Source organism: Pieris rapae, chromosome 12 (genome assembly GCF_905147795.1).
Source record: "Pieris rapae chromosome 12, ilPieRapa1.1, whole genome shotgun sequence".
Classification (NCBI taxonomy): Eukaryota; Metazoa; Arthropoda; class Insecta; order Lepidoptera; family Pieridae; genus Pieris; species Pieris rapae.
In genome coordinates, this window is record NC_059520.1 from 3888707 (window position 1) to 3911995 (window position 23289).

Here is a 23289-nt window from a genome sequence, read left to right on the forward strand (position 1 = left end):
GACGGAACTATAACTATGTCTTTAAGAAACCCTCGACTTCATTACACTACCACATTGAGTATTTTTATTTTGGACGTTAGATCTGAAGTAGTGCGGTAACTCCCAAAAACTGATTAAAATTGCATGACTATGGCAAGTACGACCTGAAAAGTCATAGGTATATAAGGTGAACTGCTTACTTTTATTTATTTTATTTCTGATTTATTTGTTTTTTTAAATATTTTTTAAGTAAGATTTGCTATCTGCGGTAAATTTACGATTTCTAGAAAGAAAAGATGATTAAAATAAAAATACATCTAGAAAGATGTTAAAATTGGTGCACACTGCAAGACCAGCCGAGTATCGAACGCTACTTCTAATGTCCATATTTCACTAACATACCCCAAATAATAGAAAACATTTTGAATTTTATTTTCAAAATGTATCAAATCCATAATAACGATGTAAATCGATTTATCAAAATAAGAATGTTTTTATGCGAAGTCGATTTTATTGGTCTTTTTGTATATTGTAGAAAAAACATTCGCATTTAATCTATGACCAGTATAAACATCATTCTTATCTATTCTTTAATACTAACACGAGGAAAACGATAAACGTGCCTACTGTTTTTATCGTATACCCACAACTTATTCTGGGAACGTGAAGAAGAAAAACAAACTTGGGTTTTTATTATTATTTAAGATGTTGATTGACGATGATATAGTCGTTTAGATATTTGAAGCACGTTTCAATTAAAATTTACCAACTAGACAGGAGCTTTTTATTGCCCTTATAATTAATATAGGTAGTGTACTGATCATAGATATCATAAAGACATATTAACGAGCTTAATCATTAAAACTTTTTAAAGAGTTTGAATTAAAGCAGTGATTTTATATTTATTTCGGCACAGAATTAACCCAATTGTATCAGACATTAACAAGGTCTGTATAAAATCATTTTTATCAAGGGCTAAAAGGAGAGGTTCGGAAAAATATTTCAGGTATTATAAGTATTCGTAGTATTTCGGAACTTTTTTAGGTCAACTAATATTATAGCTTTAATAGTTTTATTTATAGATGCGATTCACACACATATAAATAAAAAATATATATCATTTAAAGGCGGATATGGGTTTAATAAACAAATCAATTAAATTTGTACTTAGTGTAATTTTATTAACAAAATGTAATAAGTGAAATAAATAACATCATATATTTTAAAGAAATATGAAATTTGTACAATTTTAATATTTCTTAAAGTTAATTTATCGTAAATTAATCCGAGATAATGCACCTTAACAACGAACATATAATATACAGTTTGAGAATAATATAGTCTGGCGTATGTTTATTTTATACAAAACAACATTAAACTAAAATAAAAGATGCATTTTATAAATTCAATCACAGAACGATGACAGGCCTGCACTCTAGGCGTGGTCTAAGGCTATGTTTAGAATTTCGCTATGTATTTGCATTAATATCACTTTTAAGTACATAATAATATGTAGGTGCAAATAACGCTAAATGGTGTTTCGATTTAATATAAGTTGAGTTTTATAAATTTTAGAATTACTACTTAATTAGCAAATTTTAAATAGTTTAGTATATCTATAATTAGGTCATAAAATGTATTTAATATACAAAGAGGCTCAGGCCATTTCTATGACACTCGTTAAGAACCATTAAGGGCGATAAAGCTCCAATTACGAGGTAAATATTATTGTAAAAACAATGTTTATTTAAATGCATTCCCATTATAATATTTCAGTTGCATTCAGATAAATTATAATTGACATATTCCGAGTAATCGGCGACCTTAAGTGGGCACTTAACAAGGGTCACATCCAAGAATAGTATGAAAATATAACTTAATATTCATCATTTACAGTTATCTACATAAATAGCTTAAATGTATTTTACAAAGCTAACGAGTCAAAAGCGACATTGGCGTCAAGTGGACATTTATATTGTTCTCTACAATTAATTTATATAAATACACGTACCACATACACCACACCCCAGTCCTGCAGGAATGGCTGAATCTTGGCACCTTTTGAGTATTCCATTAGCCTAAATATATTCGGCGCTCTCGAAATCCTAAAACTAGAGGAGGCACATGCTCAGGTCGAAAACGAGTTCGAAAAATATAGAAATAAATATAAAGTATACATTCGCACCATTCTTACATACGAGTGGACAGGAGAGAGATTACCACCGGAGAGCTATTATAGCCCTTATTCGCTCGGCATTACAGTCTAATATCGTTGGTGGCAGCCGTCAGCAGGGTCGCCGATGGCCGCCATTGGTCACCGGAGGGCGGGTCTTCGGTCACGTACGCGTGACACTGCACTTCGTCTTGGGTGCTGTATCGTTGGAGGGAGGGAAACTTTACGCCACTCATGTGCAACGGTCGAGCGGGAATGCTGACCGTCGTCGCCGACCGTTCGATACGTTTGCCCGCGTTGCCCGCGGTCAAGTCCAACGATTGCCCGCGCCCGTACAGTCGCGATTGGCCAAATCGGGGCGTCAACCGCCCTATCAAGTTGTCCTCCTTGCTCTTGCCCTTCGCGCCTTCCTCCGATTTCGTATCCGTCTTCGGCTTCTTCTTCAGAAAAAAAGGGGTGAATCTCTCGGCCAGAGGCCTCGACGCATTCGCGACGTCGTGAACGTTCGATGTGGAATTCGAAGTCTTCAGGGTTTTTATGGACTTCGACTGAGTTTTTATCGGATTAGACTTCCTCTGCAAACTTATTCTCGAGAACATTCCATAGTCTTCTTTGTCCTTCTTCTCTTTTGCTTCGTCGCATTTCTCGGTGGAGCCATCTTCGTCCTCGCACACTTTGAGGACGCAATACGTGTCCCTCTGCAATTCGTCAAGCAGACTGTCGTCATTCGAAACCGTGTCTATTCTGCTCGTCGGTCGATCGCGGGTCTGCTGATCCGGTTCACAGTTCATGTCTTCCGGGAGGCTGGTGGTAGAAGTGGCGAGTAATACTGTCTGTTCGTCCGTCTTCGTCTCTTCGACGGGTTTGGCCCGCCGCGCCGTGTTGCCGCGCGGTGGGACTGCGGGCGGAACGTCTTCCGAAGCCTGGGCGTGGCTCATGAAATTGGCCATCAGCTCGTACTCCTTGCAGCGATTCGATGGATCGTATTCGCTACGTTTGGGCGTCATGTCGGGCTTGGGTCGGCGGACGGGCGGTTTCCTCTCCACGTCGACGTACTCGCAGAGGGGCGGGCGGGAGGGGGAGAGACGGGCCGGTTTGGGCGGTCGAGCGGGTTTGTCGGCGGAGGCGTCGCTGTCCTCAGACGGCTCGTGCTTGAGGCAGGCCATCGCCAGGTAGCCGCTGCCGGTGGATTTGTTGGATTTGCCGGAGGAGCGGTCGTCCGCGAGGCGGGGCAGCTTGAGTGACTCCGAGCTGGAGCACATGTCGAGCGAGGGTTGCGGCGGAAGTGCCTTTCCGTCTAAGTCAATGGTGGGGGAACCGGCCCCTCGCCAGGCCCGCCAAAGAGCCCCGCTCCCGCTCTCCGCTGCCCCCGCTCCCGCCAAGTGCAGGTAGTTGTCGTCACCGATGGGGGCTTGTCTAAAAAAAATAATTAATTAGAATACGCTCAAATTTTTTTAACATAAGGCAACAACTTCCATGAGCTGTTAAGCACAATTTTATTGAGACATACATAATGTATTATTTTCACATTATGCAGAAAAAGATAAGGTATATTAAATCTTAAAGTGGGAAACTGAATGAAAAGGACTCACTTGCTGCCATATTTAGTTTCTCTGGCCAAGGACCGCCTATAAGTACAATGCCTGGTCTCCAGGTCGAACATCACTTTTTGTAGTTCACGGAGAGTCGACGCTTCCGCTTCCCGCTCTTGTGGATTTGTATCATCTGTACATAAAAATCGAATAATTTAGAGATGATTTTGATTTTCAGCGACCAGAAGTAATTGTTATCACCTTTCCCTTCATCTCTTTCGGGGCAGTTAGGAAATAGAACTAATTTGGATAACTATTCAAAACACGAAAAATAAAAATAAAATATTTGTATCAAAATTAAATGCAATAATTTCAGAGTGTTGTATTGTTAAAACGTCGTCCCTACCATACTTTAAAGCTAGTTAATAAAAAAAATTATCCCTCCACCATCTTAAAACCAAAAATCACCTACCAGGCGGTCGATGTAATCGCGTATCTAATAACTTCGTATGCGACATGAGCAATGCATGTAGCCGTTGAAGGTCCCTCGCGGGGTCCAACCTCAGAGCCAGTGCTGCGGGGCCTCGTACTACGCCATCCCCCCGCAGAGAGCCCGCAGCACCCCATTCAGCCACGCCCTCCACCCCACCCCCACAGCCCTCGGCATCTGCTTCACTACGGCCACAGCTGTACATACACATTCAATTATATATTTATTTACACTTCGTGGAAGTGGTACAATTAAAATAAATAAGGATGGCAACTGGTTGCCAACCATATATAATATAATTTTGAACGTTATGGGTTAATTAGATAGTATTTATTTATAGATAGATAGATTATTTTATTCTTTATGAAATTTAATTATTATTTATAGAAATTAATTAATTAATTTTTGAACAAAAACATGACATTCAAAAGTTTGTTTTGTGCTTTGTTTCGGTTTACAATCCTTTATTTATTTATCTTTAAGAAACTTTTTAATATCAAGTGTTGACACATTTAAATTCCAAAATGTAAATCCTGAAATGACATGTCTAAAAAACATCTAAAAATCTAACCTCTTTGGTTAAGGGCACACATGAAACAATGTTATTTATATATTTTCAATTTTGAAAATAAAAACATAATCTTCAAAGTTGATCTATGATTGATATATCAGAGCTTTTGTATGTATACAAAAATGTCTAATACATATTGATTTGTGTACTTTTATAGTGTTTTTTGTATTTTTGCAATATCAACCAAAGAGTTTCAACTTTAGTATTCAGCTCAATGCAGTCCAATTATAGTTTGTATTCATACGAAATACTCATAAAAAATTCATCAAAATAAGCCGAGTATCAATTAGTAAATACATACCATGACCACTTGGTGTCAACGTAGTAGCCCCTATGCGGAGGCGTGGCAGGCGAACGACGGCACAATGCAGAGAGAAGACGTAACCACTCAGCGCGCTCTACACAATTACTTGCTTGTACGAATAGGACACGCTCTCTATGCACTGAAAATCATATTTTTAATTTAGATCTCTATTCATTCACCTCACCTATGCTTATATTATTATGTATAAACTTGTATGATTATACTATTATGTATATAAAAAGTTACATTCAGAGAAGAAGATTGGACGGAAATAAAAACAATTTTCTATTGGAATAACTAATGAACTTTCTTTGCCCGCTAACCCGAAATCAAAGAATCTCTTATTAAATGAGCCATGAGGCTCACGCCATATTATTCAGCTCGTCGTATACCTATTTGGAAGATATTGTTAGCATCCAAGGGAGCTCCAGCTGGCGGACAATCTACTGGCGACACCGACAACACACCGGAGAGGGGTAGCCGATGCGCAGCTGCTTTTGCCCCGCAACGAGACCACCACAACTCACCACTGAAAAACATTAATATTATTTATTTATTAATGATTTAAATATCGTTTTAAGCGACTTAAAAAGTGAAGTATAGTCCACATAGAAAAATCATATCGAAGTGAACCCTTTTGACGTGACAACGTCTTATAAATTGGTTTGCCGGGTGACACTTCAAGAAACTGCGTTACGCTCCGCTCACGTTATACGCTCACAATGAGAGCGAGTGAGAGGCACGCGTCCCTTCCACTCGGGCATGGTTAGCCCGCCTAAGAGCGAGAGAGACAGACATAAAAAGTGATTCATCCTTCTTCCTACTATATGAATGAATATTCACATTAAAATTATTTTACCACTCAAAGTCGTTGTCACGTAAAACTTTCGCCCGTATACCGACTTTACAGGCAACCAATTTTTTTTAACAACACAATCAAACAAAATAGGTTCAATAAAATTTAGATATATCGTACTTCTGTAGGGATGTGTATGTCCTATGATCGGACCATACATATAAACATGTTAATATATACATAAATTTCGTCAAAAAAAATAATAAAAAAAATATTTGCAGTTTTCTAAAAATACGAACATTACCTGGTAAGTCTAAAATGTCTCCGTTTTGAGTGCGTATGCGCCGGCCTCACCCAGCGCCTGCGCGGGGAGCCAGGGCCCATACGAACGCCCTCCGAACGTTTGATCATCGTCCTGTTAATGAATTTATTCATGTAATGCAAACTTCATACACCTACAGAAACTATCAAAGGTATCAATAAAGTTTAATTATCAAATCCGATGTAATTAATTTTATTCTTTATTTATATATCTGTTTTTTTATTAAAAAAACCATGTGGATTATTTAATTTAATTTTAGAATGTTTTGATTTTATTGACATAGATAAAAAATCATAGACAAATGTTACAGATGCATAGTTATAGACAAAGTTAACAATGCTTGTCACTTAAGATACCAATTAGAATATGGACCTATATAAACTGGTAGTATATAAAACCTAAAATTTTATTATCTGTATGATTAATGCAGAAATAATTGTAGTAATATATTAATTTAATCAAAATCAGTTCAACAATTTACGACAAATCTTGTATAATACACAAATGTCTTACCATGATCTCTCCCAGTCGATACGAAAGCAAAAATTTAAAACACTGAGTTAAATATATAAAAAAGTTTGGACAAATTATAAAAGACAATGTCAACATTAATAAAAACTCACCCTTCTTTAAGTAGGACCGATGTTTCTTGTACATTATTATTTTGCGTATCCGAACTGGTCGAGATTATTTCCAGAAATTGTTTTATCGCTTGCACCTGTAGAAAAAAAAAATCATACCTAATACATCGTATTTTATAAAAAGTTGAACAGAGTATTCGTATTTTATAAGAAATATTTTTAATCTAAAAGACAAAATTACGATTGTACATGAGTTACTTGGACAGAGAATGATACGTTTGGGTTAAATATTTGTATGAAAATCTTACAGCGTTTAAGTAACTTAAGGCGCAATCGATAACTCTTGCTCAGTCGAATTACGTTATAAATATCTTGTCAAACACAATAAAGACATAGAAATTTTATTCGCATAAAATAAACTGTAATTATTTTTCTAAATCCAACTTATAAAGCGATAGGCAATTATATATTTATATATATATATATACAATAATTATAAATTTATTTTTTTATTATCACAACGTTTCAAAATTTTAATCATACATGAATGATTTCAAAAACCCGCCAAAATGTTTCTCTAGACAAGATGGCGTCCCTGTGATGTACCCTGTAATCGCCTAAACAAACGGAAAGATTTTACGTGTTATCGTTCGTAAATTACAAAAATACATACAACTTATACATATTTAGATCAAAAACAATCAGGGTCAAAATTATACTCTACAATAGTATTAGGCATGCGAAGACATTATTTATTGATATGGTACGCCATCGTCGATTCGACTAATCTGTGACCAATTTGTATGACGTGCCTGACATATAAATCACTAATTTACATGTTTTTTTTTTCTACAATCGTTTTTAATGCCATCCTTTCGTATACCCTAATACAAATTCTTATTTTAAAGACTATTGATAAATAGTTTATTATCTATGAAATGGTCTATTAAATACCAATGACAAGTTAATCAAATGTTTAGCACGTACATGTCTGGTGGTGCAAAAGCTTCTATAGAGTTCGGCCATGTACTCCTCCTTGCAGACCTGCTGCGCTGACCGGCTGCTCACCAAATTACCCAGAGACTGGATCGTCTTCGAGATCAATGTCAACGTCCGCGTTGTTTGGAGGTCCTGCAAGTCAATTAAAAATTTATTTAAGGATGAACGCTAATTAACAACAGTGTGAGTCCTTCTTAAATAACACGGTCCGCCAAATACTGCAGCTTCATTTCAGATAATGATGACATTCATACGTTGTTCTATAAGTCCGTTGTTTATGTATTTTATGCAAGCTGTCAATAAATGAAGTTGACACATTTGACTATGTGATATTATGATTAAATTAGATCTTTTTATGGTATACATATTTTTGAGAAAATATCATTTTCTTTTCCATTATCTTTTGCTTAAACCATAGACAATATTATATTCCCGTTTAATAAAGGTAATTATATTATTGAAATCCTGTATTAACGAAGCCTTGAACAAAGTTTCTTTATGCAAGTGCTCAGTGAAAGAGTTATAAAATCTACCAGAAATCAGTCACGACGCATATAGTCTGCTTTCACTAGCCTTGCGAACAGCAAGTTATAATACAATACTATTAACATGGACACAAATAAAAAAAAAGGGAGATGGACACTTTCACGCCATTACACAACACAGGCGAATCACTTATCAAAAATTTATTAAATATTTTTTTAACCTTTTTGTTGTAGTATGTATTCCATCTTTATCTATATTTTTTTTTTAATTTATAATTTATTTTGTAAACGAAATAAATAAAGGAATCGTGTATTACAAGATGTTATACTTACAATTTGTTCAGTTGTGAGATCGAAAAGCCTCGGACCAAGTATGGCGGGGGCAAAGAAACGTAAGAATATAAATCCAGAGACTACAGAGTATCGGACTTCAGCGTTGTGGGGGAAATGCCTCGCCGCACACTGCCGTAATGCGTCGAATAGGCGACACATCACTGATGGACAAGTGCCGTACGATGACGTTATTGCGGCAAATACCTGAAAAAAAAATTTACTTTATATCATATTTACACTTTATTTTTTCACTAACACTCATTTTATGACTGAGTAAGTAATATTGAAGTAAAAATTTGGGCTGGATTTGTTGTTTTTTGTGGGACTGGAGGCCAATAAGTAGTCCACCCAAGGACACTGCAACACATGAAAGAGGCAAGTGCGTTGCCGGCCTTTAATTTACGCTCTTCACTAAGGCATTTCATACAGTTACATAAAGCGCGGCAAGAAGTGACTTAAAAAGCGATCTAACACTGTAAAGCTCGGCTAGGGCTCGTGCGTTACCGTCGTTTCATAATTTTTCAGTCTACCTTCATAAAATATTTGAAAAAAGAAAGATTCTCACCCTCTCAACATAGTCCTTCAAATTCGCCAGGTTAGCAGCGATATCCGCAGATGGCTTAACTCTGGCTGGGTCAATCTCGCAAGGCCTCTTCTCATGAAGAACTGCCGCGAGTGTGGGCCGCAGTACCGAACGAAGATAGGCGGCTCCCGTTAGCCTCATCGCCTCATCCATCATTTTGGATACCAGCGTGTTGCCACGGAATATTGTTGTCGCGTCACTACACACAAAAATATTACGTTAAATACTAAGACTGGATATTAAACTTCTTGAAAAAATTAAGATTTTATATATGGAAATGTATATCACGTTCCAAATTTAAAAAAATAATTTTAATTAATATCGTGTATTAAAAGAATCATTTAATAACGTTTTTAAATATAATGAATAAATTATATTGTTAAATACAACTACGGTATCTATTAAGGGCCCTTCGAAACTTTGTTTTTGATAATTTTTTTCTTTTTCGGCCATTTATATTTCTTTTAATACTACGTATCATGAAACGTAATTTAAAATATAGCAATCAGCTAGTCTATTTATATTTTTTATCTGCATTTCACTTCCTGTGTAACAGAAGATTCAACTCAATTTGCACTCAGTTATCAATGCAAACTGATATGTGCTAGGTAATAAGCGATTAATGTGGCGTAAAAGTAAGATGACACTATCGCCAGCAAACCAAAACTTAATTATTCAGCACGTTTAAAATCAAATGGTATTAAATTTAAAAAATAATGTTTAGCAGAGCAAGGGTTAGTTAGTAAAATTTTATTATTGTGAGAATCAGTCAGTGAGTGTGACAGAGAGAAGCAAAAAATTTAATTTAATTTATTTATTTATTTTCCATTAAATTTTCCTATCTTTACAGTTACAACTAATGCGATAGAATTCCATTATATTACCCACACCAACTAACCTACATACAAACATTAAAAAATTAAACTAAAATTCCTAAATCTTATAACTAACAATATAGAGATAATAGAATCGCAAAAGAAGTGGAAAAAGAAAGAGTCAGCGAGATGATAAGTTGATAGGACGATATAAAAAAGGTAGAGAACGCCAACATTGGAAAATTTTGTGGAATTGCATGCTGTAAATAATTAACCGTTTGTCGATAGATGTTAACTATGGATACAGACTAAATATTATATTACTTTAGGCACAAACACTTTGTATTTATCATGTAGCACTCAGCTAAACAGTATTAAATACTTTTTTTTATTGTATTGTGAATCTACTATTTATATGTGTGAAACTTGACAATGAAACCTTGCCTAAAAATATGTTAATCATTAGTTCAAATGACATTTTTGTAAGACACACATTTTGCAACATTCCCACAGAAAACAAAGCTTTATGTTGTAAGCTGTCATTAGTACAATCATTTGATTGCGAATTAAATCTTTATATCAAGAAAGTCATCTGATATAATTACATATTACATTTATAAGAAAAATCCCACATTACTAATTACATTTTACAACGCCATTTTAAAACCTTCAAAACATAATAAAACGCAACGTATCTTTAAAATCTAATAAATTTTAACTGTAACGTTGAATATTTTTTACTTAAAAAAATCATTCGTATGATTGAAAATTACCTAACTTTCACATGATTTTTTGGAATTCTTGTAATAAAATAAAATTACACGGCATTTTTACATTTAATATTAAAAGGTACTCACGTGAGGACAGAAATCTCAGCATCAGCGAGTTCTTTAACGATGGGAACGATGAGATCATGATGTGTGAAGAGTCTTACAAGGGGCTGGGCGGCTTCCGTCTTACTCGATACTATTTCGCCTAAGATGTACACCGCTGACGTTGTTATTGGCTGCAAAACACAATATCGTTAAGTTATTTAGTATATAGTAAGAGATAACTAAGCCTAATGTTTAATTTTTAAAGAACTTTATTTCTCATTACAAAAAAATATATTTTATTTACATTAGAAACTTAATACTAATATGTATATACGAGAAAGATACACGTCGCCATTAGCAGTCTCAATTTTAGTTCACTCTAACATGCATATTTACTGTATTTGTATTTGTCAAACACAACAATATTGCGAATTATAGATGAAGAAGCCTATGCTATTTTATATTCATAATAGAACGCCTGATTGGGATACGATACTCAATGGCCATTTGGGTTGGTAAAAATCAGGGCCGGATTTAGGGGAGCGAAACCGAGGCCTCCACAAGACTTAGGAAGAAAATGTTTTAAAATTGAAAACACTAGTAAACGACTTTTCTTTTGATATATTTTATATATTTATTAAATACTCAAAGTTTCAAGATAGAAGTAGAAATTATTGATCATAATATTATTTCAAGGTAAACATTTTGGGGCCCCCTTTGTTTTTTAGGCCTCCAGACCCCTAAATCCGGCCCTGTTGAAAATGGTCAAAGAAAGAGACAGAAATATTAAAGCCGTTCGAAGTAACAATGAAATAATCTTGCCAACAGAGGTCCTGGCTTTTTTTATGAGATCTATGAATATATATTTTTTAATAATCTGCTTACTGAATCATCTATGTAAAATCAAAACTAAGATAATCTTGAATAAACAAGGTCTCGCACAGTTACATCCGTACAAAAAGGTTTCACCATAAGCCATATAAAATTATCTTCCCACGGTTATGCGTAAAATATACCTAATTAAATCCTGTGGGAATTATTAACCCTCTTTTGAACTACAAGGACAATTAAGCAAAATAGTAGCAGCATCCTGGACATAAAACACGGTAGTATCAAGTAAATTTCTTATAAAAGCATAATACATAACAAATAGGATGGAAAGTAAGCACTACCTTCTGATGAACGCTTCTGAGAAAAAGCTCCTCCAATTGCCGATAGTGTTGTAAGGGGAAGACGTGGTCGACCGTGTACCGGAGGAGAAGTCTCAAAGAACCAAGGGTAGAACTGCCTGCAGCAGACAAACGCGTACCAGGAGGAGTCGCACCTCGAGATAGGGCGCCGCCCGCTCTTGATGTTAGGAAGAACCTTAGGAAGAAACCAAATAAACGTTAAAAATACCGATTACGTCAGTCGTGAAATATACCTAATTATCGATAAGTTTTTGGAGATTGTTTTACCTTCGATAGAAAGCAATTTTACGTTCAGACTAAACCCTAATCGGTATTCTTTTACGGCAACCGTCATCGCAACAAGCTTAATATAATATAAACTTTTTCAGGTGAAAATAACAAAATCTTACCATGCACACAAAGGATCCGGCGCAGGTTGTCTTAACTGTAAGCGAACTTCTCCCAAAAACACGGGAGTAGCGGCGTCGTGCCACACTGACACTCTAGCCTCGCACGCCACACCGGCCTAATAAAGTTATATTTAAATTATTATTAAATACAGTTAGATTCATATAGAGAAAATCATCATAAAGAATAAAATGATTTACCGTCTGTGATCCATCCTTATCCTTAGGATCAGCCTCCATGACGAGATCAAAACAAAAAATTTCATCAAATTGCGGATTGACGGTCTTTTTTCTGGGTTTCGTGCGCTTTTCTACCCTCCTTCCATTCGAATACAACAACGTTACAAGCGCAAATGGATCACACTGGCCGTTCTTCGTGGTCAGTTCTGAACATTCTAGAACCCTTAAGCGTATCGTGTCAGGTCCGACGTGTGCCGCACAATGTCTTTCTGGATCCGACCAATAGTCGGCTGCGGTGGGGGACGGCGATTCTGCCATAGTGTGCATCGGTGGTTTAGGGCGCACAGACCACTGCGCGCGATCCTTTAAACTCTCTGAACGGGAAAGGGACAGCGCAGGTTCCGTTGCAACAGCCGCTAACAGCTTTTTACTAGTCGAACTCGAACACGAACCGAATCGCATGCTCTCTTTACAATATTCTGATAGTCTAGTGAGATTGTTTGCCTTCGCCTTGGAACATTCGCTGAAGTCGGGATCGGGAGGTTTAGGGTCCATTCGTAATCGTTTTCTTGAGTCCTCCATGGACAGTTCAATGTATGCTTTACCCTGTACTTCCGAGTCCGCATCCACCGGTCGCAGAGCGAACCAGTGGTCAGTGTTGTTGTACTTCTCCAAATCTTCTCTTTTGATAGCAACTTTTCCAAGGACTTTGTCCTGTTTGCTGGCCTGTTTGTCACGGTCGAACACGTATATGGATAAGTATCTAAATCTGCGGGGTACTTCAAATTGGAATTCTTCGCCGAAAAATGGGCTGCAACAGAAATTACCTACTGTAGAAATTTATATATTATGTGAAATATGTTGAAATTGGTTAAACATTTCAAGTTTCCATAAAGTTACACAATTCTCCCTGATGTTGTATATAAAATACAATGTAGTGAAATATTTTATTATTTTGAGTCAACTGCAAAAACGTTTACGTAGGCTGCCCTATTGACAAATGATACCAAACATATCCGTTCAAGTAAGTGCGATAAGGATCATCGCGCGGATGTGCGTGGGCCTTTGTAGTCAACAAAGGTGAAAGTTTCAACGCTCGTATTATAATAGGTACCGTGGAAACTTTTGGGTTATTATGAAAATTAACACTCGTTCTATGTAACAATGTAAGCGTGATAAATTGTTTGTTTTGATCATTCCATACTACATGACGCGCACTCTTCCTTTTTTCGTGGAAATTAGTGATGCAGATAATTTAGTGTCGGCTTTACAAAACGCGATAATTACAGTTTAGAATATAATATCCGTTACGTACAAAGAAGACATACTTGATTGTACAAATAAGGATTATTCAATGCATATTTCAATTCTGAGTCGCTTTGCTCAGAAAAGCTGACTAGCTGTAGTGCTGATGTTTGTAAAACGTTTTACATAATTTGTGAGGTGCAATATTGTGTGCACACTTTTTACCGCTCATATTACATTCCGCTAGGTATCAAGTGAGTTCGTTGAAGTCGCATCCGGCGCCACAGTAGTATTAATAAACCGGAGGCGGAACCGCCACCATGAGCGGGGGCGGCAACACGTATACTTTATTATATCCCGGCAACAAAAAGCAAAGTTAGTTGCACCAACTGCGATTATTGAGTCAAGCAGGTTTTCAAGTCTACCCGTTATATGGTTCATGAAGCATCATCAGTAGTGTAAATGGTTCATAAGTGATTATTGTAATTAGCAACGATCCAAACAATGCAAAAGTATGTCGGCAAAATGCAATATGCTGTAAAAACTATTGCAAAATGTTAGTCCCTATTTGGTAAATCCTTTGTATCAGTTACCACGAAACAGTTCTAAAAACTAACAGTATGCTTATAATTGATCAATTTCCTTTCTCGTGTGTGAAAATCCAGATAAATAAAACCTAACTTATACAATCAACCTCGGTACGCTGTACACTAATAATAATATAATATAAGTCTGTAATCAGACAGAAATCTTACATAATTTTTAATCAACCCATCTGTTTGCACAACTTTGGCAAAGGCCTTCTCCATTTCTTTCCACTTAGCTCTGTTCTGAGCTTTCCTATTCCATATTTTTTTTCGCTGTACACCTAGCCATTACTAAAATTTGATCACCGCCACGTTTAGAACCGAACCTGAGAATCATTGCATTTGTTTAAAATATCTGATACGTTTACTACATATTATTAACGAAAAGATTTACGATTGAGTCATGTTTCTTAAAAAGATACATATAAAAAATATCTTCAAAAGCATTTCTATATTTGTCAGTGTTTGTGTAATCGTTGAAATACAATTTCAATAAAACACTATCCAGTACCTAATGTATAGAGCAATGCACTATCGGGGTTTCAAAGCCGTTCCTGGATCATACGATCATTTTACGCCACACGGTTCCGGCGTCAATTTATCACTTAAAAGCTTCCGGTTTAGCTGTACTTCGCGTTCAAAAAGGAATGGTTAAGATGAGCCACTGTTTCAATTATTTCTGAACGTGACATCATTCGTACCGGCCTAAATTAATGACAAAATCCGTCCGTGTGCTTTTACGACAAAACTCCTGCAGTCTTATAAAACATGGATAAACGTCTATACCGTGCTCGTTACCGATACTATGTTATTTCTATAATTACAACAAAATATTTTAGTAGTAAATCAAGTCAATCTTTCATGATGAGATTTTATAAAGAAAGTTTTGGTCTATTTACAAAAATATTAGGTATTAAAATTGGATGTGCTAGTACTATTTATAATAATACATACAATGAAAATAATATCGTGTCCCACCTAAGTATAGTATAATACAGTTACAGACAAGTGATAAGGTATCATAAGACAAAGAACCCATTAAGTAAATAGAAGTGACGTGACGTTTCCTTCGATATCCGTCACAGCGTCCTGCTCACCTCGGAGGTCACTAAATTATTATCAATTACATTTCCTTTCTGCCTCAATTAAATAATAGAGATTCCGGGTCTATTAGACCGGAACGGTTCGGAATTTTACATACCTATGAGACTATTACAACCATAGAGAAAATCAGCTTATATCACAACTTAGTTCTTATCTTACTTCGTTGACTAATATGACGCTATATTTAGAGGACATAGACAAAGCAACAGCAACATAATTCCGTAAACCAATAAAAACAGGCAAAGTGTTTTCTGTATTTTGAACTTCGAAAACCGTTCGATAGGGTGCAGCGGAAGGGACGTTCCGCGACGGCGCGCGCCCGCCGGAAGTGCATCCGGGACGTGGCGCGCCACACCACACCCCCGCTGCGACCGACAATCAATCCTCCCCTTTCTCAAAAGATTCACGAGTTACTCTCACACTTTTTAATTTGAATTAAAGTAAAATAGCAGCCATTTTTGTTAACAATAATTAAACCTTTATGAAAAATTAAAAACCGCCAATCTCAACAAGATTTCCATTAAAGTACTAATAGAAATTCCCTATTGACACCACTTGTATGATAATACAATTTTGTGCGTTTTCTATTAGGCAAATCCACTGTTTACTTTAATGGTAGAATAAAACGCACCCACGTCTATGAGTATGCACGACAAACCTCTAAACGTTCAATAAAACTGGTGCAATTTAATAACTTTCGAATTGTACGAAGCCTTGACCCAATAGTAACAGCACCCTAATTTTAATACGGAAACGTTTCCCACATGGCCGCGGTATCAACAGGAAGGCTGTCCAGAAAGCCGGAAATATGACAATGGAACCGTTATGAGCGACAATACGTAAACTGAACCTTATGATATTGTGTTTCGATAATGATTTCTGGCAATGAACATTTTTATTTTTATACAATAATAATGGCACTTACTTGAGTGTTCTTTCAATAGTGGATGTGCGAAATATTTCTTCTTGGTCCAAGGACAGCACGCAGTATATATCACGGGCACACGCGGCTCCATTGTTACGACCTGGTAAATTCTTTGCTTCACCTGGAGAAGACAAAACAAAAACATTTTATTAGAAACGCAAACAACGATGTTCTAAAAAAAATATAAACCACAATAACATAACAAAACTAACAACGTCGATGTCTGAAATAGCAACAAGTTGAGAATATACAGATTTAATTGTTCAAGTAATGGATCCTTGTTAACCAACTAAATTAGATATAGGGTTAATTGAATCATCGTACGTGAAACTTGTTATATACGAAGCGTGACCTAGCGTCACTTAACGAGGTGTCTCCAATTACACGCGCCATTGGACTCGACTAGCAGTTGTCAGCGTGTCGTCATCACTCATTTGCGTAATGCTCGTACAATTGTTTTAATAACTCTTGACAAAATAATTGCACTACCAAATTGCATGGCACGTGAACATTTGCACAATTCGACCTTACCAAAACTTTACATTAGTTAATGGTGCTTTTTAATTGTTTTAAAATACGCACGACAAGTAATAAAAATAATAAACGCGATACAATTAGTACCTTGCAGCAGAGCCTCATAGAAGTTAAAGGAATTTATGAACGGCATTTAAAGAAGGGTCCACTGATTGTGTAAGGATTGCAATTTGCGACCTCGTCAGAAATGGCTGTATACGGCCGGACAAGGCGAGTCAACCATTACGTATTTGGCACAAAGATTTAAGAATCTCGTTGTGCTAGTTATACGAGTCTATAATGACCTTTTTGGGTAACATAAGATTTTAAAAAACCTTCATTACTTTGCCTATTATCTCTAACAAGTAAACCTGTAATCGAAACTGCGAACTGCTTTGTAAATGTAAACATAACACAGATAATTTCCACATTATATTGGTATAAGAACAATGGACAGAGAGAAACTTCGTAACAATAATTTAAAACAGTATAAAAATTACTATAATTTTTAATGCAAAAACAACCATCATCAGAGCGACAGTAACACCATCAAAGTAGATCGTGGGAGTGAAACGGGACTCTGTATACCATAAGCTAGTCTGAGGAAACGAGCAATCTGTACCGAGCACAATAGCGAATACCATTATAATATTTCCACACTTATATGCGTGTTGCGTTTGTTTCGAAATCGAGAGTAGCTTACTAACGATAAGTACTTAACTACGTAGGTTAGTTCTGTTTGAGCGAGTACAAAATTAATTCATAATATTTGTCGTCTAAATAGCGTGGGCAATATTAAATAGCAATCCTACTGAATACGTCCTACGTAGGAGAACAGTCTCTTTGCGATATCTAGGTTTCTGGGGTCTACCTACGATTAAATCTGCAGGTGGGCTTTTAAGACTGTATTTTTGCAAAATATTATTAAGTATATTTCAACATCGGCTAAGCCTAAAAGGACAACGAAGAGAAACGTTAACAATTTTATAGGCCTTACACTGTAGTTAGTAAATACTAGGTATACACCTAACCGTTCCTATTATCCCGCAAACTAAAAAAATCTACACAGGATTTTCTTAAATCAAATTAACAAGATAAAGAAATTAATAATTAAAGAAGTTTAACATCAACTAAACGGATCTCAACTTTTCTTTAATAATGTGAAAACATATTTGGTTTTATTTATAATTTGTGGAGACGCTAGTAGCTTATCAAAATCTTATCTACAAGTTGAGCAGATAAAACTTTTGAATGGGCATATAGATACACGTGAAACCGTCAAGGCAACAAACAGCACACATCGATAGCGACTATAAATGAGCGTTTTTCATTAACAGCGCGTCGAGTTTCCATGAATGGTTGCGCTCAATGGAAAACGCTAGGTCGCCCCATTCACGGAGTGTAGATAACTCCTTCATCAGCGAGCCACTAGCACGCGAACGGTTTTATGTCACTCGTCGCCTCATCAACCAATACGTCACGTCACACCGCTGAAATTTAGCTAGTAGTCACACTTAATTTAATACTAAGTGCGTCGCGTTTCTGAGTCACTTTCATATAACATCAATGGATTTTCTCGACATTACATCATGTTATTTAATGTAAAGCAGTATTTTTCAAATTTATAATAAAGTTTTGCTTGTAAATATCCTTATTATACTATATTATAGATATTATGCAAATAGAGACATAAATTAATTCATTTGTTACAAAAAGGAGATCTAATAAAATAATATTCTATACAGATATAACATAAGAATAGGTAAAATATGGGAGTATACAATAACACTAAGTCATTCCATTTAAAGCTCATTTACTTTTAATGCTTAGGATAAATTCTCATATAGAATCATACAAATCAATATTTTAAACTATTATTTTATATTTTATTATTTGAATTACCACTGTCTATAACTGTTATATATTATCCCTGCAAGCATATAAAATCAACTATACAGAACTCACTGAGTAAAGGATGCAATTATTATCCTAAGATATCATTGTGTAAGGTTCATAGTAGGTATGTGATATTGTAGAAGTGAAAAGGATCGTAGGTCACGCTCCGGAAGGCATATTGCGCCTTATCAATTCAGACACATATAAGTCTTATCTTGGATTTATATGCTTGCGCCGGCACACACATACATCAATCTGGTTTGACTATTTACACTTAACATTTTTATGCTAATGAGCATGTTAATATGTTTACTAAAGCAGAATAATGATTTTAGAGCCAATTACACAAAGCTAATCATTTCTTTTTTATCAATGTGTATGTGACTCTTAAAAACTTATATTTTAACTGCAATCAATATGTTAGTACTAGCAAAGTAAACATCTTCAAAGCTTTGTATGAGATTAAGTGACATTAAGATGGATTGGATGGGATTTCAAACCAATATGTGGATTGAATATTTTGTGTAACTGAAGCGAGCTAACTGGCACTAAGTGCCAATGTCAAGATGGTTTATCCAGGGTTACCAAGTGGTTGTAGATAGAGAATTGTTTGACTTCCAAGTGGTTAATTGGTCATGTAAAACTGACGAAAGCATAAAGATCCAAACTCACTGTGGGTTAGTCAGTGTAGCTTAGTAAGAATAAATTGTGTGGAATAAATGCAGTAATAGGTCCCAATGTGCAAAATCTAATTTTCTAGCAAGTCATGTAGAAAAATTCTAGTATATATGAGTTACATTAGCATAGGAATATTAAACTCACATTTGTTTAATAATGGAAATCACACATAAAACAAGTTCCCAATGTGACATTCTGACTTTAAATACTATCAAAGCTTATGTAGGACTTGTTATTTAATGGTAAGTATTAAAATTTATGAAATTGCTTTTAGACAAATATATATTTAAATTTCTCTGTAAAGGCTAGGTTAAAAAATTATGTAAATTTAAAACTGTAGAAAAATATTGAATGTAACTTCATAGTATAAATTGCATTACAGTATTTATATTTTCTTGTACTCATAATTTATATTATCTTCACTTTTTAACATGAAAAACCACAATAATGTCTATATTTTTGTAACTGGTTTTAAGTTGAAATTTATAAACCTTAATTTATAAATAAATATAAAAACTAATTTATATGATAATTTGGTGGAAAATAAATAGACACTGCCCAATAGTTATCACAAATATCACAGTTTTAATTAAGAAGGAAATTGCAATTGCATTTTAACCAAACTTATGTAAAAGCATGAATAGAGTATATGATGTATGAATAGGCATCAACTGTTGCTTTTAGCAATGTGAAGAAAAATTATATATGAAATAGCAATTCTTATTTGGTAATTTGAGTCAAATTGGCAAATCAATAATATCCACAGAATAAAGTTTCATCCACTTTTACTAGAATAATAAAGGATATTCTCATTTCTAGATATAGATAAAGTCAATTTGCAACAATAAAAACCAGAACCATGTTTTGTTATTAAAATGTAACTGATTATTGCTAATTCATAGTAAGAAAGTATACAACCGATATCTAATCTATTATGATCTTAGCACGAGTTCATTGTGTTCTCTGCGTTTCATTCATAAATTACGCGAACTGTCAAACTAACACTACAAAAACAATGGATAATGCAAACCAAGAACAGATAAATAAATACATAATTATATCACTGCTTTTAAATATAGATATAGTTACTTTTTCCATCGCTTGTAGGTACAATCATTATTAGTTTCAGGTCATTCCAAAAAGAAACCAGCCGTGTACTCACCAGTTACCACCTGTTCACTATTTAACTGTCAGTAACACATAATCTATACACCGCTCTTGTGATCCTAATATTATTATATGTCGTTAAATAAACCACTATTAATAATAATAACAGTTAAAAGGTACAGAAAACCACTGATACATACCAATTTTTATTTTCAATCGTTCTTCTACTCGCACTTTACGCGTTTCGTCCGCCATGTTAAATCCATAACTGTTTATCTCTTTCATCCGCTGTTATCTCTTTCGGAGCGAGCCCCTCGGCCGGCTTGTCCCGCCACTTCCGGAGTGTCGTAACTAGTAATATTCTACTTGGGATTGAGGAAATTGTCTCAGAAATAATCTTTTGTAATTATTTCTCGAAGTCGTATGTTAATATGATCATTTTATAACTATAACACACTGCGCATGCACAATTTTCACTTCTATTCATTCATCAATGAATGCACTTTTAAGCCTTTAGTAGCGCTCTTAATTTCCTTGTCATAAATAATCAGTCAGTATGTAAATACAATAAAATTCAATTTCAACCTGAATGTAAAAACATCAATCACACATAAAACTTCTGAGACAACACTTTATTCTCAACAAACGAATCGAATATTGCCATAACATTGCCCCATTGATGAACTAAAAACTATGAATGGAAAATGACGTCACGTCACAACATTGCGACTGCGCTATACTGGCGAGTGCCACTGGGGCGACTGACGAGAACAGACGATAAATAAGGAACAGATTATACACGAATTTCTACTACTCTGAATCCGGACTGAAGGCTTAGTCAAGGTACCTTAACAGTAGTGTATGTAGGGACACTAACACTAACATAAAATTGGCTATAATGCTGCTGCAGCAGTAATGAGATGAATGTAGATTGTATTTATTATTTTTAAACAGACGCGACCCTCTTTTAAGTTTTAAAACAAGCTTGACCACCCGTTTGAGAAACAATGCTCTAATGGTTATAGAATTTTCGAAATAAGTTTAAAAGTTTTACTGCCTGCATCCTACTAGTTATGTATATATAAGTTTGAAAGTAGTAAGTTGGAGTTTTATTAGCTCAAATAAAATAAGAAAAAAATCCAAAAAAGTCATAACAAAAGTAAACAATATTTTGTAATAGTGACAGCATCGGTAGACAAACGAAAAAGACTTTAGAGTTTTTTGAATTATATTTTTTGTTTGTAGTTCGTAATATATATTATATTATACCTAGTGGCTAGTGAGCATAGTCTGTTATACTCTTATTCCGTCAAACTTGGGTATGGTGGCTTAGTCAAGATGCCTTAGGGGGCGTCCATAAATTACGTGAGGTGTTTAAGGGGTGGAGGGGGTCGAGTCAAATCTCATTTAATCTTACGTTAGAGAGAGGGGGATCTCGGCAAATATCACATTTTTTTTCTGATCGAACAAATAATTAGGAAAACGGTTGACCATAAAGGCCCTAAATTTTTATTACACTTATAATTAAACTCTCAGCAATATTGATTACTAGTCTTAACTCATCGTAAAAGCAAGAAGCATTTTTTTTTCTCTTTCCAATAATATTCCAACGCGTTTACGTAAGAAACCCACATTTTGAAAAATCGCACGTGAGATTGGGGGATGGGGGAGGAGGCTGAATAAAATCTCACGATATCTCACCAGAGGGGGATTTACAGAAAATAAAAATAAAAACTCACGTAATTTATGGACCCCCTTAATAGTAGTATAGAGTAGATTAGTTGAAAACTAATTTTGTATAAAAAATACAGTTCGTGTATATACCTACTAAAGTGTGCGACAGTTAAGTCTGCGCGCGACGAGGCTGCTTGTTATGGAAAATTGCTTTCCCATCATAAATATAAATAGGAGATAAGAAAAAAATGTAACTAGGTAAATCAAGTATTTAAAAATCAAAATATCTTTATTCATATAAGTAAACATAATAACACAAACTAAACATAACATAAACTAATTGTAAATTAACATTTACTACCAGTTTGCAAGTCAAGGGCGTAGAGTGGGCAAGAAGTAATAACAAGCAATTACAACATTTTATAATATCAGATCGATTTCACCATAGCTCAAGACCGCCTCGACCGATTTTAAGTGTTTGTACTTTAAAAATAAATGAAAACAACTTTAAATATTTTGGAATTTTTTTATTAGGCATCTAACAGAACTTTTACATTTTGGATAAGTGTGGTCTTTAAGTGGGTCTTCCATTGTATTGTTTGAATCTTCGGTAATTTCGTCATCCGAAGTGTTCAAGCTTCAATCATCACTTGTAGGATCAATTATAAATTTGTCTATTTCTATATCCAAAAGATACACAATATTGGTATTAAATTTTTTCCACGTGTTAACACACATTAATCCATTCCTCCATAGTGATGGTATTAAACACTACTTCAGTTATTGGAAGACATTTCATATAAAGCTTCACTTCTCTCAAGGTAACTTCTATTACCTTTTTCAGATATTTGAATGACAGTGCGGTCCAACAATATACTATATATAACAAAAATATCCCACACGGAGAAAAAATACCACACATATATGCGTTATTTGGCAAAATACCACCAAAAAGTCAAGAAGTCAAAGTCAAGAAAGCAACCCGAGCCCATACTTAAGAAAATGGATCAATTGGCCCCTTATTGT

The 23289-nt window shown here is 35.2% G+C and overlaps 1 protein-coding gene across 1 annotated transcript; it reads right to left on the bottom strand.

The window, feature by feature from the left end:
- Window positions 1-1140: 1140 nt before the first annotated feature.
- LOC111001184 (GTPase-activating protein) lies at window positions 1141-21357 on the bottom strand. The gene is made up of 16 exons (XM_022270951.2): window positions 20790-21357; window positions 16396-16516; window positions 12556-13345; window positions 12358-12473; window positions 11951-12143; window positions 10821-10969; window positions 9131-9347; window positions 8566-8769; window positions 7736-7879; window positions 6791-6885; window positions 6150-6260; window positions 5442-5578; window positions 5047-5188; window positions 4157-4371; window positions 3745-3877; window positions 1141-3568 (listed from the first exon to the last, which is right to left on the bottom strand). The coding sequence occupies exons 1-16, from the start codon at window positions 20872-20874 to the stop codon at window positions 2236-2238; spliced, it is 4185 nt and encodes a 1394-aa protein (XP_022126643.2). The 5' UTR covers window positions 20875-21357; the 3' UTR covers window positions 1141-2235.
- Window positions 21358-23289: the final 1932 nt, after the last annotated feature.